At 35.5% G+C, this 18,870-nt stretch overlaps 1 protein-coding gene across 29 annotated transcripts in view; it reads right to left on the bottom strand.

The window, feature by feature from the left end:
* CFAP20DC (CFAP20 domain containing) overlaps nt 1-18,870 on the bottom strand; it is a 239,958-nt gene that overhangs the window by 105,000 nt on the left and 116,088 nt on the right. For all 29 annotated transcript variants that reach the window (XR_011994359.1, XR_011994362.1, XR_011994358.1 and 26 more), the window contains one exon: nt 7,008-7,172. Coding sequence is in view for 24 of the 29 variants with exons in the window: in XM_025985448.2 (XP_025841233.1) it covers nt 7,008-7,172 (165 nt within the window). In the remaining 5 variants the exon portion in view is untranslated. The remainder of the gene's footprint in view (nt 1-7,007; nt 7,173-18,870) is intronic.

Raw genomic sequence — 18,870 nt, 5'->3', positions numbered from 1 at the left:
ACTTGACTAATACACTACGTAAAGGATACAGCAAAAAGTCACTAAACATTAATGGTGGTGATGATGATGATGATTTGCTGCTTAATATACTTACCTGCTCAAATTATATGGCTAGCATTTCATTCACTCATTTGATCACTTAATTAACAAATATCTATGTAGTTCCTGGTAAGTGTTAAAGTGTTAAAGATTGAGCTAGGTGCTGGGCATACAACAATAAACAGGACCTCTGCAGTTTTGAAGCTCACAATCCTCTGGGGAGACATCAATAAGCAAACTATTAAGTAAAAAGAAAATATCACCTAAGGATAAGTGCTGTGATAGAAATAAAAGTAGGGTGATGTAACAGAGAGGGTATCTTTGGGGTTACTGGATGAGTATAGCCCCATGCTCATCAGCATGTGAACTGTGTGTAAAATGTATGTGAGCATAATTGACACTAGTACAGTGCAGATTGTCACATATATATTTTCCAATTATATCATAAATAAACAAGCTTAGTATGCAACTATATACTTAAAAGATTTTCCTTTGTTATTAATTTTGGATTTCCTTCCCATTATATATTTTAAATGAGAATACTGACATTAAGTAAAGAAATGTATTTTAATTTTATAGCAATTCTCTGGGCTTTTCAAAAGACAGAAGAAAAGTATACAGAAGAAACTACAAAAGAAACTAAGTTATACATTATGTTGCTCAAACATTATCTATTAACATCACAAATTGTGAATAGATACAGGAAGCTACAAATCTCTAGCAGATGAAGATATGAGAAACGAAAGTCTTATTTTCCTGCTCCTGCCTCTACTAGTCCCTGTTCCTAAAGGTTATTACTAATTTTCTTGTATTTCCTTAAAAAAGGTACATCTACACCAGCATCCCTAGGTACCTAGGTAACTATCTTGTTTATTTACTATGCTAGTGGGCTCATACAGAGACAACACCCTAGCTTTCAATGTGTTACTGACAGAGACATAGAGCTTTGAGACCTTTCCAGATTATCACAAGCAGATCAGATCAGTGTAGAGCCGCACCTATAATATCTTATTTCTGGGTATTTAATCAACTCCCTATTATGCACAAGTAATTTGTCTCCAGTTTTGTCATTACAAGCCATGCTATAATAGACATGTAAAGGAGAAATGTAAAGGCTGGAACAAGTCAGTTCTGCAAAAGTAGCACAACTACTCAACAGATTAGATGTGTTTTTCACATTTACTATTATATTAATATTTATATATCAAAGTCTTCAATATTTGGTGGCAATATCACAGAAAAATTGAAATTCACTCTATATATGGTTTGTGACATCTTTGCTGTAACAAATTTCACAGATACTGATCAATATCCACACTAAATTCCTTTCATATTAAAAAAATTTTAATGAAGGAATGTGACTAGATATGCCTTATTTTTACTAAAGTATATGATTCAAATGTAAGGGACAGTCAAGTTCACTCTGATTTATTATTGGACACTGGGCAAATTGTGGCATCTTTTTAAACCAACAAGGATTTGCCAAAAGTGTGAGTTTAGAAAAGTGTTTTGTTGGAGGCGTCTGGTAGCTCAGTCGGTTAAGGGTCTAACTCTTAATTGTGGCTCAGGTCATGATCTCAGGGTTGCGACATGGAGCCCCACATCAGGCTCCATGCTGAGCGAGGAGCCTGCTTAAGATTCTCTTTCTTGTCTCTCCCTCTCCCTCTGTGCCCCCACTTCCACCCCCTTCACACACTCTCCCTCAAAAAAAAAAAAAAAAAAAAAGAGGAGAAAAGCGTTTTTTTCCTGAAGTCACAATCTAATCCTTTTTCCTTTAGATTCTCCTTTACAGTGGATTTTGTTACTTGAATTGAATTTTGCTTTCATAATGTGAAACCCAAAGAAGAAATTCTAATAAGATCTCACCAGTACCAACTGTAGTTAGATGATTATTTCATGGTTTTGCAAAATGCATTAACTAACCTATTTGCAATTGTACTACGAGATAAGGATGCCAGTCTCTTCTTACTGAAAAAGGAGAAGCCCAATAACACTGCTACTGTGGAAAAGAGGCACTTGGGAAAACTGCCTCCTTATTTTTAAGCAAATCACTAGTTTTGATTTGTGTTTAGTGGACCATTGCATCTTGCCATTAGTAGCCAAATGCTCAACTTCAACCAGACCTGATCTCTGGTTCAATTAAACTGGGATGCCATTAATGAAAATAAGATCATCAGATACCCTGCTGTTCTCTACAGACTAATAGTCATTAGCTAATGTGCAGTGGGAACTGACAAAATGAACAGGGTAGAAGTGTGGTAACACTGGCTTCTTGGAAGCACAATTATCTTATTAATTTTATTAAATGCTTTCAATCAAGTTACATGACATTCAACAAAATGCACTCTAAAATGGAAGTTTCAAGGTTTCCTTTTTTTTGCTCAAATGAACATACTAGAAAGCACCCATAGGAAGCAACTACTTCTTTTTGTGGTAGCTTCATTGGGATCTCAGTGTGTGCATTTATAACAAAGTACCGCAATTTACATAAATATACTGTACAGTCAATTTTAAGAGTGCACAGTCATTTCCTCATGCAATTCAAAAATTCTCATCATGGGGAGTCCATTTCTCAGACAGACACAAAAACAAATAGTTAAAATGAAGTAATATCTCCTGGCTTTTCCAAGATTAGCAAGTCTGCCCTTGGGCATTATTCATTAGCTACACCTTGCAAATAAAATATCTCATACAAAGAACAATTACTATTATGTTAATTTATAGTAAGTTTCAAAAACCCACAAATGATGAAATTAGCAACTGAAAAGTCTTTGTAGCAAGAGAACTACAAAATTCAATGTATACTAGCTTCCTCCTATCCCTGTAGGATATGTTCCAAGGCCCCCAATGGATGCCTGAAAATGGATAAGTACCAAAACACATATAAACTGTTTTTTCCTATACATACACACCTCTGATAAAGTTTAATTTATAAATCAGGCACAGTAAGAGATTAACAACTAATAATAAAATAGAACAATTGTAATAATATATTATAATAAAAGTTAAAGGCTCCCTTGTACATCTAAAATATTAATAAAATGTGTATGCTTTCTTCCTGAAGTAAAAGTTATGTGAATGTGCCCTCTCTCTCAAAATATCTTCTTGTGCTGCACTCACTGTTCTTGTAATGATGTGAGATGATAAAATTACTATGAGACAAGATGAAGGGAGGTGAATGATGTAGGTGTGTGACCTAGTGTTAGGCTACTACTGACTTTCTGATCATCTGCTTTTGAACCACAGTTGACCACAGGTAACTGAAACCTCAGAAGAGGGAGGACTACTGTATTTTCATGTAATCTTATCATAACCTTATGGTTATCATGGAATAGAAATAAAACTGGGATCCACAGAGCAGATGAAGTATTCTATTAAGTGATGATTATTAATTTTCTTTTCTTTTTTTAAATAGGTTCCATGCCCAGTGTGGAGCCCAATGCAGGGCTTGAACTCATGAACCTGCGATCAAGACCTGAGCTGAGATCAAGAGTCAGATGCTTAACTGAGTCACCCAGGCACCCCTGATTTTTAATTTTCTGTATATGTGACTCAAGTCGACTATTAATATATATTAAGATCCCATTTATGGAATTTGCAAGATATATACTAGTATTCTCTTCTACAAGTTGGGATCAAATATGGCCTATGAGAAAGTTTCTGTTTAATTATAATATATGGAGTTAATGATGCAATTAATATTTATTCAAATTCCTCTTTAATCTCAAGCATCATACATGTCCTTGAACTTTAAATTAAAAAAAGACACTTAAAATATCTACTTACAGACTTATATTTTCATTTAAAGACATAATTAATTCTTAAAATATTAAGCTAGAGAGATAAAAGAAGAGCATTCACAATTGCTCTTTGAGTTATCTGATGGACTTTACAGCTTAGTCATTTCTATTAATGAAAGCATTCACAGCCTATTAGATAGAGTTAGAGTGTTTGGTTATCAAAAATATGCTTGCTCCTTTCATTCTTTGGTGAATCTTCCATTGAGATTGATTTGTGACCCAAGGTGTTTACAGTGGTTGCCTGTGGAGTGAGATCTTTTTCATCCTCCTGTATATTTTCTAAAGGTTCTTTAATGAACATGGGCTACATATATTCTCTCTCTCTCAATATAGTATATATATAATAAATATTCAAATTCTCATTACCTGTGCCCTGTGCTACTAAAATGTCTTGCCTAAAGTTGGCAATTGTGGAAACAGGTGACAAGGACATGAGGATCTAATGTCTTCTCTTTACTTTACTGGAAGCTTGAAAATTTTGTAATAAAGAGTTTAGAAATACAGTATTTACTGATACATAGGCCCCTGCCAGGGTTTATATTGAAGAAGTTACAAGACAGATCCCAATTTTCTAGGAATATGCAATTTAGGACATGTAATGCTGATGAAGATTGACATATGCAAAATACACCAAGAGGGACACCTGGGTGGCTCAGTGGGTTAAGTGTCCGACTCTTGGTTTTGACTCAGGTCGTGATCTTAGGATCATAAGATCAGGCTTTGTGCTCAGTGGGGAGTCTGCTTGAGATTCTTTCCCTCTCCCTCTCGGTCTGCTCCTCCCCTCACTCATGCTCCCTCTCTCTCTTTCTCAAATAAATAAATAAATAAATAAATAAATAAACAAACAAATAAATAAATAAATAAATAAAATCTTAAAAAAATACACCAAGAATAAATAAATACAGGATAAATATAGAGAGCTAAACACTCCATTTCTCATTCATTTGATCATGGCTGTCTCTTTTCTCCAGCTTCTACTTTGACCTCTCTCAAACTTTGAGACTGCTCTCTTCTCCATTTGTTATCTGAGAATCAAGTCCTGCATGTGTTTCCGCTACAGCGTCTCTTAAGTTCAACACTTACCACATTGCCAGTGACATTTTATGCCCAGATGGCTGCAAAGACACCTGAGTTGTAATTCTTAATCTCTGGTCTTGATTTAAAAATTCATCTTGAATTCCAATGTCAAATTCATCTTCCTAAAAAAGGCATTATTGTGTCTCTACTTTAGAAGCAGGAGGCACATTCTTCTCATATTCTTCAGACCTAGCCATTCTGGCTACTGAGGCCATTCCTCTTACTAATCCCTCAGAAAACTCATCCATGCATTTTGCTGTCTCCTTGTCTTTGCTCAGACTTCTGCACCACCTTACACTTCCATAAATCTTACATTTATAATAAAAACTTACACAAGTATTTACTGAATACTTTCAAGACCTACTTCTTCCTTCATAAGGGCTTTTTACAACCATCACTTTACCTTCCTTGGGATTACTTTTGTGTTTCTGAGTGCCATCTGAGCCATAGGACTTTTGTTTGGGTAAGTGATCCAGTGGTTCTCAAACCAGGCTGCACATTAGAATCACTGAAGACATTTAAAAAATATCCATACAAGGTCAGTTAAATCAGAATCTCTGAAGATGAAGCAGAGACATTAGGAAAAAACTTTTTTACATAAATTATTTATAAAATATCCCTGGTGATTCTAACAAACAGGAAGTTGAGATCCACTCATCTAAATAATGTTAGGTTTCTTGATTTGTATGCACTATTCATTCATTTGGTCAAGAGCTACAGGTGTCTATTACAGATATTCAAAACTGGTAGCCCTGGCATGGCTCATTAGGCTCATAGAGTGTTTTCAAAAAATTTTAGAACTTAGACAATATTTTAAAACTGGAAGATTTAGCATTAACATTGAACTATCTAGCACCTCTTGGGGAAAAAAAAAAGGAAGACCTGGTGAGATTGTAAATGAATTCTTCAAGGCAACACGTGGCTAGAATGGAATTGCAGTATCCTTTCTAGATGGAGAATGAGCTTATAATTTGCTATAGTCCTCACCACTCCCTAACGCTCCCTCACAAGGGCTGAGTATTAACTACCATTTATTCTATCATTTGCATAGTTGTTAATGTTACTGTTTGAACAGCTGAACAGTAGAGAACAATTTCTTTGAAGCACTACCTGACTCCTTTCCCCTAATGACCCCCTCCACTCCCAATAAGGTTCACTGAAGATTAGAATAGGTTTCTATATGTCAAATATCCAGGCATCCAGCCCACTTTATTTATTTATGTTATCTGACTGGCCTCCATAATAATTTGAATCTGCAGCCCCTGGCATGAAAACATTGTGGCAAATACTGTGTTCGATGCTAGGAGGAAGTCACACTTTATTGGGAAAAGCAGAGATATTAAAAAGTATTGTAAAAAAAATGAAAAGAAAGGAAAAAAGTCATAGAAGAGAACAGTCCTTGTTAGAATTAGGAAAGACTATACAGAAGAGGTAGCATTTGAGTTGGACCTAGAAAAATGAATTGGGAGTTTTTCCAGGCAGAAAGACAAAGAAGTTGTTTTAGGCAAAGAAACAGTGATCCCTAAATATGAATGTGTGCAAACCCACAGAGGGGTCAGAATGAAACTCTGGAGTAAGCTGGGATAGAGGAGGTTGGCTTTGTGTAAGTTCCCAAGGGTTTTTTCATTTTGCCTTCTAAGATAGTAGGAAAGGCATTAAAGGGTCTTTAAATGAAGAGAGGCATGATCATATTTCTATTTCTATTATCAGAAAGATAATTCAACAGCAATATGGAGATTAACTGGGAGGCTAAGATGAGCAATGGTGGGGACTTCATCAATGAAAGCAGCAACAGGATAGAGGAGCAGAGAGATTGGAGAGATGTTTCAGAAGTATAATTGGCTGGGTTTGGAAGCATACAGGAAAAGGAGAAGACTAATTTAGGATGTTTTGATTGGGTATGTATAAACCCAGAAAATATTTTAGCTGCTAAAGAGAAATTTAAAATGATTATCACAGTCATGAATTGATGTTAGAGTGACTTAATATTTAACTTTAAGCTATAAAACGTCATTGCAGTGGTTTTTTTTTTTAACCCTTTTTTTGGTCTTTCAAATAAATATGGTTATAATTTAAGTGCCTGATGCATACCTGATTCTGCCGAACTTAGAGGATGACCACCAAATTTTATTTCAGTTTGGCGGAGTTTAGTCATGTTTAGCAGCTGTGTGACTTGTGGAACATCTGTCGTTAGTTGGCAGCTCCGTGGAATAATGTCTGTAGGTTCATCTGTTGGAAAGGGAACAGCTTTCCCAGCTGAAAATAAAGACAAACATTCATTCCCTAAATGTAAGTCATTTCTGCCAAATGGACATATCTTATAAATGAAACCAATTAAAATAAAACATTTTAGAGTATGAGTTTGAATGAGTTACTCAATCTTACAGCCTCGGCTTTCTCATCTGTAAAATGAGCATTGTAATTTTGTAGGGCTTACTTTGTAGGGCTTTAGGAAACAATTAAGATAAAGTATATAACAAACAGCAGGTTCAGAGACTTGTGCAATAAATGAGAGCATTCATTGGATATATTTTACACTTATTTTTCAATACCAGAATGTGACTCAAGAAAACAGCTAGTTAGGTATGCTCTGATGCAGATTTCTGGAAGTATGGTGGCTCATTTATGTGAGATCAATACACACAAAGATGTATTTCAACAAGCACCTAGAGCTATTACATGAGTAATTTTTTAACTTTTTATTTTGAAATAGTTTTAGATCTACAGAAGTTATAAAAATAGTACAGAATCCCTAGTACCTTTTACCTAGCTTCCCCTGTTAACATCTTACCTTTGAATACTTTCAAAGAAAGAACAGTTTATTATAATTAAGATAGTATTTTTATTAGTATAGTTTATATTCTTAATGAGATTTGATATCATTCATATATACTTACACGGATATAATGGATATACAAATTTCCAGCTTAGTAAATTTTCTGTTCATGTTCTGAACCTATTTTGGTGTTAGAACATTATTTTCTTATCTATTCGTATGACCTCTCTTATGGCAAAGATATTAAGCCTTGTCATATGTATTAAGCAGGAATTAAATCAGTATGAGTATTTCAAAAAGCAATTTTACTATACGTATCAAAGCCTTAAAAATGTATATGCCATTTTATTCAGTAATTTCACTCTACAAATCTTTTTTTCTTTTTTTAAGATTTTTTTATTTATTTGAGAGAGCACATGCACGCGTGCACGCAAGTGGGTTGGGGCGGAGGGAGAGGAGGAGACCGTCTTAAGCAGGCTTTGCTCTGAGCATCTATGGGGCTCCACAGTGGGATTGATTTGTAGACCCTGAAATCAAGTCACTTGATTGGAACTTGAGTGGAAACCAAAAGTCGGCTGCTTAACCCACTGCGCCACCTAGGCATCTGAGTCCTTTCTAAAGTAAAAAAAACAACAACAAAACAAAACAGAAACTCAGATGGATATTTATGTAAATAAGTGTTTATAATTTCTGAAAAATAAACAACTTGATTTATCAGTAAAGAGTCACAAGAAATTCTATTTATGAAGATGGCTTAATGATATGGGAAAGACTCATGATAGAAAGTTAAGTGAAAATAATATAAACAAAACTCTAACTCTACTGTAGAAAATCAGTAAATAAAATGTGTGAGTGACAAAAAGACTAAAATGAAATACATCAAAGTGTAAAACAACTTTTGATGGTTAGCTTAAGCATAGGCTTTATTTTCTTCTACATAAAAATGTGTGTATGTTTTCAATTTTTATAAGTAAAATTTCTAATTTTAGAATCTAGTGGAAAAAATTTGTGAGTGTGTATGTGAATGTGCATAGTAACAAAAATTCAACCAATCATCCCTTGAAAAACATCCTATTCAAGTACAAACTCTAACCATGTTTATAAAGGAAAATGATGTTAGGCTTATATGTACCCAAGTCATGGTAGTTTCCTAATTAGATCCTAATATCCTAATCTTGAAGAGGAAATGAATCATTTAACTAAAAACTTAAATACTCATCAGCAATGTAATGGTTTCTAAGTGTCCTAATGCTCCAGTCATTGAAAATGCAGTAGATTTACAAATCTTAGTTTTCAGGTGTTCTTTCTTGGTCCATTTCTTATTTGTCATGAACATTTAGAAAATCATACAAAGTAGTTGAGTAAATAAACTCTCAAAATAGAAAATATTTGGAAAAATAAGTAAACTAACTCCAAATGTATCTGACATATTATTTCAAACTCTTCTAAGGTACAAAAAGATAATTTCCACATTAATCCTAATATGGGTAAACTAAAGATTTTATATTGAAAGAGAGAATTCTTTTTTTTTTTTTTTAAGATTTTGCTTATTTATTCGAGAGAGAGAGAGAGAACGAGAGAGAGAGAGAGAGAGAGAGAGAGAGAGAGACATAGGCAGAGGGAGAAGCAGGCTCCATGCAGGAAGACGTGGGACTCGATCCCTGGTCTCCAGGACCCAGGCCCTGGGCTAAACCGCTGAGCCACCCGTGCTGCCCAAAACAGAGAATTCTGTAGGCTATAAGACCCTGAAATAAAATGCTGTATTCCCAATCACAGAAGACAAATCATGGAATTTTTAGCTTATAGGGACTGAATGGATGGTACAGGGTACAATGCCATACAAAGTCTGAAATGTATCCAAAACAAAACCTGAGTTTCAAGTAACAAGAAATACCCAGAAAATCCCTGGTAACCCAAAATCCAAGGCAGAGACTATTACAAAACTCTAATCTGAATTTTATAGGATTGTGGCTGACATGCAAATCAGATTTCACAGTAAAAGGATAAATCCCTTCTGTGCCATTTTTCCTTTCTATACATCTACTCTCCTTTGCACCCACAGCTGTCTCACTAACTCATTAGATTATTCATCAAGGGAGACTGTGAGCAATATAAAGCCTGCAATAAAAGGAGAAATCAAAGAAAAAAAGCTATTGGTTTATTATTTTTAAAATAAAGAGGAATTAGTAAGCCCATTTAGCAGCTATTGACTTTCTAAGTGTAGAATACATGGAGAGGATCTTTTGCCTCATTTTTGTGAAACCAAACTATGAAAGAGCTTATGACCTCGTACTTGGATGTTTTGATAGACCGAAGTGGAAGTTAACTCAGCTCCCCCCCCAGCACCCACCTCACCAATAAACACTCTCTTCTCCATATCCAGTGTCTACGTCACTTTATTTTTTAGATTCATGGCTTAATTAAAAAATAAGAATTCTGAACACAGCATGGATCCTACATAAGAAATAAACAGGGCTAACCTTTGAGTACATAGAGGATATGGTCTACCTTCATGCATTCATTTACTCATTTTATCATTCAGCAAATATTTATTGAGCCTCTACTAGGTGCCAGGGAATCTAGTGGTGAGCCAGGGTGACCCAGTTCTGGTCTTAAAGTTTACACCTAGCAGAGAATATGAAACAAATTATATTACAAATAACTATTTAATTATAATTTTGTTAAGTGCTCTGAAGGAAAGTTCAAGGTGTTATGAGGGAGGTAATACCCAGAAAGTCTATCAGAAAGTCTCTTCTGATAGACATTTAAGCTGAGTCATAAAAGATAAGCAGAAGGTGGCTTGGTGAAATGAATGGAAGGGATCATTCAGGTGGAGGGAACACAGCATTCGAAGCCTCTAAAGGCAGGAGGACTCTGGTGTATTCTAGGAACTGAAAGAAGACAGTTCTGCCAAAGGGCTGCTAGTGTGGGAGAGAATAGTGAGAGACTCCCAACAATATATTTAGTATAGCATCTGGTTCAGAGGGGATGCTCAATAAATGGTCATGGATGAAGGCCCCTTATTAAAAGCTGACCTAGATTAAAAGCAGCTGCCAATTCTTCCACTTTCCTTCTTTAGTGGCTCTTTGCTCTGCCATATGCTGAGAAGTATTCCATGCACATTTTATTTGGATATCACATCTTTCTTCTCAGATGGCAAATAACAAATCAAGCTGATAATCAGATACTAAGGGACCAGGGCCTATCTGCATTATTCTTCCAGACAAGCTCTATCTTTTGTAAGAGACTGTGTATGGAAACATGCAGATTGCTCGATTAACATCGGAAAATGACACAGTTGAATTTAAAGTGCTTTTGCTAACAAATCTGAAAGAACACAATGTTGGCTGGAATGGTCAGCTCAGAATGGCAAAATGGTACATGGAGGGAACGGCTAAGAGAAAACCACCACCACCACCACCACCAACAACAACAAAACCAACAGATTTACTCATGTAGCATTAAAACACAGCCAAATGGTGTTGTTTTTTTTTTCTTTCTGTTTTTGCTCCCAGTATGAGTTAATATATTAGAATGTTTGAGTGAATGACTTTGTAATCCTGTTCCGCTTTCTTTGGCTATAACACCATCATAAAATGAAGCATTCTCATCTCTGATGAGGATCTTAACTAGCTTTAAAAGTTAAATCACTGGGCACCTGGGTTGCTCATTCGGGTAAGAGTCTGACTCTTGATTTTGTCTCAAGTCATGATCTCAGGATCGTGAGATTGAGTCCTTCACCCGGCTCCGTGCTCAGTGGGAGTCTGCTGCACATTCTTTCTCTCTCCCTCTGGCCCTCCTCCTGCTTGTTCTCTCTCTCTCTCTCAAATAAATAAATCTTTAAAAAAATTAAGTCATCAATTTTAAAACATATATAGAACATTTTATGCATTAGAACATCACTCATTAGCTGTGTGACTTTGGTGTGGTGGTAATTTACCTTGCCATGCTCTGGTTTTTTATCTGTAAAACAGGAATTAAAAAAGTAATACCTTATAGTATTGTTGTGATGATTAAATAAGTTAATGTGTGTAAGGGCCTAAGTAAAGTTCCTGATACATAGCAAGTACCATATAAGTGTTTATTATTAATAACAAATACTTATGTCAATTATTTCATTATAATGGAAACAAAACCACTGTATCTTAGTATGTGCTTTTTTTAATAATAAAAGGTCTTGAAATTTAAAGGGGCAAATAAGCCTGAGATAGATCAAACACTTGGCTATCCTGAAATGAATCATGCCCTTAGTTTTTAAAAAAATATTTTGAGGAGAAATTCACATTTATATCTTAATAAAAATTAAGCATTTCAAAGTGAACAATTCATTGGCACATAGTACATTCACAATGCTGTTCAACCACCACTCTATCTAGTTCCTAAACATTTCCATCATTCCAAAGCAAAATCCTTTATCCATTAGCCAGTTTCTGTCCATTCCTCCAACCCCCAGTCCCTGGCAACCATAAATCTGCATTCTATCATTATGGATTTATCTATTCTGGATATTTCATATACATGGAATCATGCAGTATGTGACTTTCTGTGTGTATAATATATATCATGTTTGGTTTATCCATTCATTTGCTGATGAACATTTGGGCTGTTTTCACATTTTGGTTATTGTGAATAACACTACAATGAACATGCATGTACATGTATCTGTTTTCCATTCTTTTGGGTATATACCCAGGACTGGTACTGCAGGTTCATATGGTAATTCTGTGTTTAACATTTTCAGGAACTGCCAAACTCTGCCATAGAGGGTGAACCATTTTGCATTCCCATTAACAATGTATAAGGATTCCAATTTCTCCATACCCTTGCCAACACTTCTTTTCTATTAAAAAAATTATAGCCATCCTAGTGAGTGTGAAGTGGTATCTCATTGTGGTTTTGATTTGTATTTCCCTAATGACTAACTCTGTTAAGCAATTTTTCATACATTTGTCAACTATTTGTATATCTTCTTTGGAGAAATATCTACAACAGTTAATTCCTTCAACCATTTTTAAATTGGGTTGTGTGTTGTTGAGTTTTAAGAGTCCTTTACATAGTCCAGATACTGGAAGATATCAGAATATTCTATATATATACTCTTTATATATAGAATCAGAATATTTATCCTATCAGAGATAAGATTTTCAAATATTTTCTCTCATTATGTAGGCTGTCTTTTTAATTTCTTAATAGTGTCCTCTGATACACAAAAGTTTTAAGTATTAATGTGCAATTTATCAATTTTTAAGATTTTGTTGCTGTACTTTGGTGTAATACCTAGGAATCCATTGCCAAATCTAAGGTCATGAAGATTAAGCTCTATTTTTTCCTAAGAGTTTTATTTAGCTCTTATATTTAGGTTGTTGATCCATTTGAGTTAGTTTTCATACATGGTGTGAGGTATCCATTCTTTTGCATATGGATATCCAATTGTCCCAGAACCATTTGTTGAAGAGTCTCTTCTCTCCTTAATGAATGTTCTTGGCACCCCTGTCAAAATTAGATATATGGGTTCATTTCTGGACTCAATTCTATTCCATTGGTATATATGTCCATTCTAACTGTATCAAACTGTTTTGATTACTGCAACTCTTGCTCTTGAATTAAGTTTTGAAATTGGGAAGTGTGACTCCTCCAACTTTGTTCTTCTTTTTTCAAGGTTGTTTTTGGCTGTTTGGATCCCCTTGCATTCCATATGAATTTGAGATTGGCTTTTTCATTTCTGCAAAAAGGCCATCAAAATTTGACAGATTGCATTGAATCCCTAGATCTCTTTGGGTCATACTGACATCTTAACAATTTCAAGTCTTTTAGGATCCCTGGGTGGCTCAGTGGTTTAGGGCCTGCCTTTGGCCCAGGGCGTGATCCTGGAGCCCCAGGATCGAGTCCCATGTCAGGTTCCCTGCAGAAGCCTGCTTCTCCGCCTCTCTCTCTCTCTTTCTCATGAATAAATAAATAAAATCTTAAAAAAAAAAACCCAACAATTTTAAGTCTTTCAATCCAGATATATTTCCATTTACTTAGGTATTCTCTAACTTCCTTTAGCAATATTTTATAGTTTTCAATGAACAAGTTTTTCATCTTCTTGATTAAATTTATTCCAGGTATTTAATTATTTGGGATGACATTATAAATGAATTGTTATCCTTAGAGTTTTTAAGATATGAAGTTCTGTTATAAATAATGCTTATAATATCTACAATTGGGATTTTAATCAGAATAAGTCTGTGTCTTGATATATAGATATTCATAACCCATTTTTATGGGATCTACTATTGGCCAGGCACCTCAGCTATGCTTTCTTACCCCCTTTTTCTTGCCCTATGGTGGTTTACTAGGCAAGGGCAATCTAAGTTCAGCTTCACTGCAGAAAGGAGTGGGAATGCAGCCTTAAACTAATGAGAGCTGAATTTGATGTGCCTGACCTAGATGGAGATAGAGAGGCAGGAAAATACTCAATAATGATGATTATTAAAAACACTAAAGGATTCCAGTTATTGAGAAAGATATATTTGTATACTGTTGAGGAGGGAATAGGCATAGAGTTCCACCATCTGTGACCTCAGCACAAGATGCCTTATTTCCATGGGCCTTACTTTCCTCTCTGTATAATTAAGACATTGTATTAGATGATCTCTAAGGCCCTTTCCAGCTCAATTGAGTCTATTAAGGCAATACATCAGTATTTCTAGTTTTTTCTGTGGCCTTTGAAGGGATAATCTTCTTCACATTATTTGACATTCAATAAAGACTTACCGAATACAGAGAGTAAATGAATGAATAATTGAACAATTAGCAAACTCTTACTTCATTAATTCATCAAACATATAAGACAGATTACCAGTGCCAGGTCATGTGCTAGAGGTAAAAATATGGACACTTAACCTATACCTTCAAGGGACTCTCAGTCTGAAATCATACTTTTAATTATTCTCTTCTTCTTGCATTTTTGAACACAGAACACATATGCCCAAGTGCTGATATTTTAGAAAGCACTGAAATGGGGTGTCAGGAGACTGTAAAATCATTACTGGCAGAGCATAAGTCCACTCCTAGTGGATAATAACATGCTCTTTCCTCTCTTCTTTTTTCTTTCCTCTTGTCTTTCTTATCTAACTATTTATACATATGTTGTTTTTTTTAATGTAGAATGATACAAGTTAATCAATAATTCAATCAAACAGATGCCTAAAAATGTCAGTCCACGTTCCCTCAGGAACCATACAAGTCATAAATTCAATTGAATCAGTGTTCTTTACTACTTGTCCAACATAAGCCATTCCTCTGGACAAATGAAAAACTGGTTAATTTCTTCTTTTAGGGTCCCAATAATTCACTTTCAATTATATCCCACTGTGTAAACAGAACAGCAATGGAATTAGGCAACATTTCCTAGCTTGGGTGAGTTTAAGAGATTCTAGAGTGAAATGCAGCAGCTTAAATAAGCCAGGGACAACAGAGTACTGAGCTTAAGGAAGCATTTTATATAGTATCTTTATTTTATTTATGTATTTATTTATTTTTAAAGATTTTATTTATTTATTCACACACACACACACACACACACACACACACACAGAGGCAGAGACACAGGCAGAGAGAGAAGCAGGCTCCATGCTGGAAGCCCGATGTGGGACTCGATCCCGGGTCTCAAGGATCACACCCCTGGCTGCAGGCGGTGCTAAACCGCTGCGCCACAGGGGCTGCCCTATACAGTATCTTTAAATCGAATCTCAGAATGAAATGTAAGAAACAAGTAAAAGAGTTTCCTATGATAAAAGTCTCAACACTATGACTAACAGATCTGTCTTTGCAGAAGAAAATACCCTTCCCCCTACCCTCAGTATGAAAGACAAAGGGACACCTTTACTTATTGAACACAGATAGCCTCAACACCTCCAGGCACCAAATCCTGAAATCCTGCCATTCTTATTCCATGACATGTCTTGCTTTTTTTTTTTTTTTTTTTTTTTTTAATAATTTCCCTCCCTTCCATCCTCCCAAGAGAGGCAGTACACTGTAGTAAGTAGGAGTATAAACTTGAGTCCTATTGTCAGGGTTCAAAACCTGTATTTACTACCTAACAGTTGTGTGACACTGGGCATCTGACTACTCTGTGTCTAAGTTTCCCTAACTGTAAAATGGGGATGATAGTAACATCTACTTTACAGAGTCTGTATGAGCATTAAGGTAATATATTCAAAGGGTTGAGAATACCTACTGCTTCTATTAGCACTACTGTCATCACTGTTATCACTTCTGCTGCCAACCTCGTTGACCAGGGACACTCAATTTATCCCATACTATGTTATCCTTTGTCCCCTTTTATAAAATTGTCTTGACAATGAACTCTTGCAGTGTTTACTTTTCCAGTATCTAAAATTATACAGAGAACTCTAAGGATAGGAAACTTGCTCTACCTCTTTATATCGACACAAAGTATGCAGCCAGTAATAAAATATTATTAAATCAAACCTCCCAATCCTGCCACATATCATATTGAATTCCCATGTATCATACTGAACCCTGGTCCTTGAATCCATCAGATCTATTCATGATGCCATGCCTTTATACATACACACTGTTTCCTTTTCCTGAAAATGCTTTCCTTTCTTGTCCACTTTCATTACTTGAGAAATTATTTTTTTCCTTCAGGATATAGTTTAGAAAATTTATTTCTCTAGGTAAGTATAGACCAAACACTGCTCTATGAATAGATACTAACCCGTGAAGTCATTTTTACTGGTCTGTGGTGAAAATGTCAGCCTTTATTTTGAAATTAATACTTTCCTAATGTGTGTGTGTTTAAATGTCTTTTCGACTAATGAAATGATCAGAACAATTATAGTTTTCCTTGTCTGTTTTAATGCTCTGATTTGGCAAATTCAAAAGTTGGCAACCTTATTTTAGTCAAGTTTTTCCTAACTTGGCAAGTCTGTGAAATTCAAGTGCCTCTCCAAGTAGCTCTCAAGTAAGACATAAGTGGTCCAGACTCTCCTCCCAGTGCTTGTTAAAGCCCATTAGGTAAGTTTCCTCCAGGAATAATGATCTACATGTACATGTAAATTTCCCTAGAAATGTCAAGCTCCTTGAAGCAAAGGCTGTGTCATCTCAGTGCATGATTATAGAAAGCAGATAAATGGTTAGCATCTACATAATGAATTATAGTTTATGTATTTTCACATATATTTTTATATTTCATTAGGTCTTCACAATAACCTTATAGTAATTAATGAGGAAACAACACTCAGAGATGTTCAGAACTCACAAAAAGCACAAAGTTGGTATGTGATTACAGCAATGGATTATGGGACCATTAATCTGTATCTTTAGTGTCTACAATACAATTTAACTTCTCCAAGATGTACTTGGTTTACACACTTTATTCCTTCAGAGGGAAAGTAATAGTATTTTACTTAACCAAGAAACAATTATCCTCATTTTACTGACGCAGAAACTGAAGCATAGAGACAGGGTGAGCACCTGTGCAAGTTTAAGTCCTGACAGTTAAGTGAGGAATACGGGGTTATATTCCACAGCACCCTGACCACAGCATGCTTCCCCAGGCCTATTCAGAACATTTTAGGCAATCTGAGATGCCACACACATAAGGCTTTTTTCAGGCCTTTTGAAAACCTAAGAAGAAATCATACCAATGTTTTTTCTTGGAATTTTTTGGATTATCCATTCACTTAAAAAAATTAATTATAGGGATACCTGGGTGGCTCAGTGGTTAAGCATCTGCCTTTGACTTAGGGCGTGATCCCAGAGTCCCGGGATTGAGTCCCATATCAGGCTTCCTGCATGGAGCCTGCTTCTCCCTCTGCCTATGTCTCTGCCTCTCTCCCTCTCTCTTATGAATAAACAAATAAAATTAAAAAAAATTAATTATAAAACAAAATATATGTATGTTGTTAAAAAATACAAATGGTACCATAAAATTATAAGAAAAAGTCATCAATCCCTAACTGCTGCCCTCCCACCTCACTCATCCTCTCGTCCTGCAATGCAGCGGCAACTATTCTCAAGCCTTTCAGCCATAGCTTCTAAATCTGATACTTAATTTCTGTGTTTATAAATAGTAGCCTTATATTGACATTTCTGTACTTTAGACAATATCTCTGACTTCCTACTTTGGAAAAAATATGGAACCACAAAAGACCTGAATAGCCAAAGCAATCTTGAAAAAGAAAATCTTGTTCCGGTTCAAAGCTGGAACATCACGATTTGGTACTTCAAGCTATGTTAGTGTAGTCATCAAGACAATGGTACTGGCATAAAAACAGACACATAGATCAATGGAACAGAATAGAGAACCCAGAAATGGATCCTCAACTCTATGGTCAACTCATCTTTGACAAAGGAGGAAAGAATATCCAACGGAAAAAAAAAAGGCAATCTCTTCAACAAAAATGGTCCTGGGAAAACTGGACAGCCACACAAAGAAGAATGAAACTGGACCACTTTCTTACACCATATACAAAGATAAACTCAAAATGGATTAGAGAACTAAATGTAAGACAGGAATCTATCAAAATCCTAGAAGAGAACACAGGCAGCAACCTCTTTTACCTAGGCCATAGCAACTCCTTACTAGGTATGTCACTAGAGGGCAGGGGAAGAAAAGCAGGAAACAACAGATGTTGGTGAGGATACATAGAGAGAGGAACCCTCTTACACTGTTGATGGGAATGCAAACAGGTGCAGCCACTCTGGAAAACAGTATGGAGGTTCTTCAAAAAGTTAAAAATAGAACTACCCTACAATCCAGAAATTGTAGTAGTAGGTATTTACTCAAAGGATACAAAAATTCAGATTTGAAGGAGGTGCATTCAGCCCAATGTTTATATAATCAAAGTATGACTATATTACTGTAGTTATCAAGAACCATCAAAATGAAATCTTTCCATTTGCAGTGATGTGGATGGAGCTAGACTGTATTATCCTAAGTCAGTCAGAGAAAGAGAAAGACAAATACCATATTATTTCACTCATATGTGGAATTTAGGAAACAAAACTGATGAACACATGAGAAGGGAAAAGAAAAAGAGAGAAGGAGAGGGGAGGCAAACCATAAGACACTCTTAATGATAGCAAACTGAGGGTTGATGAAAAGAGGTGGGTAGGTGGATGGGCTAAATGGGTGATGGGTATTATTAAGGAGTGCACTTGTTAGGA

The sequence above is a fragment of the Vulpes vulpes genome, chromosome 9 (genome assembly GCF_048418805.1).
Source record: "Vulpes vulpes isolate BD-2025 chromosome 9, VulVul3, whole genome shotgun sequence".
Classification (NCBI taxonomy): Eukaryota; Metazoa; Chordata; class Mammalia; order Carnivora; family Canidae; genus Vulpes; species Vulpes vulpes.
This window is presented reverse-complemented; position numbering and strand designations above follow the sequence as displayed.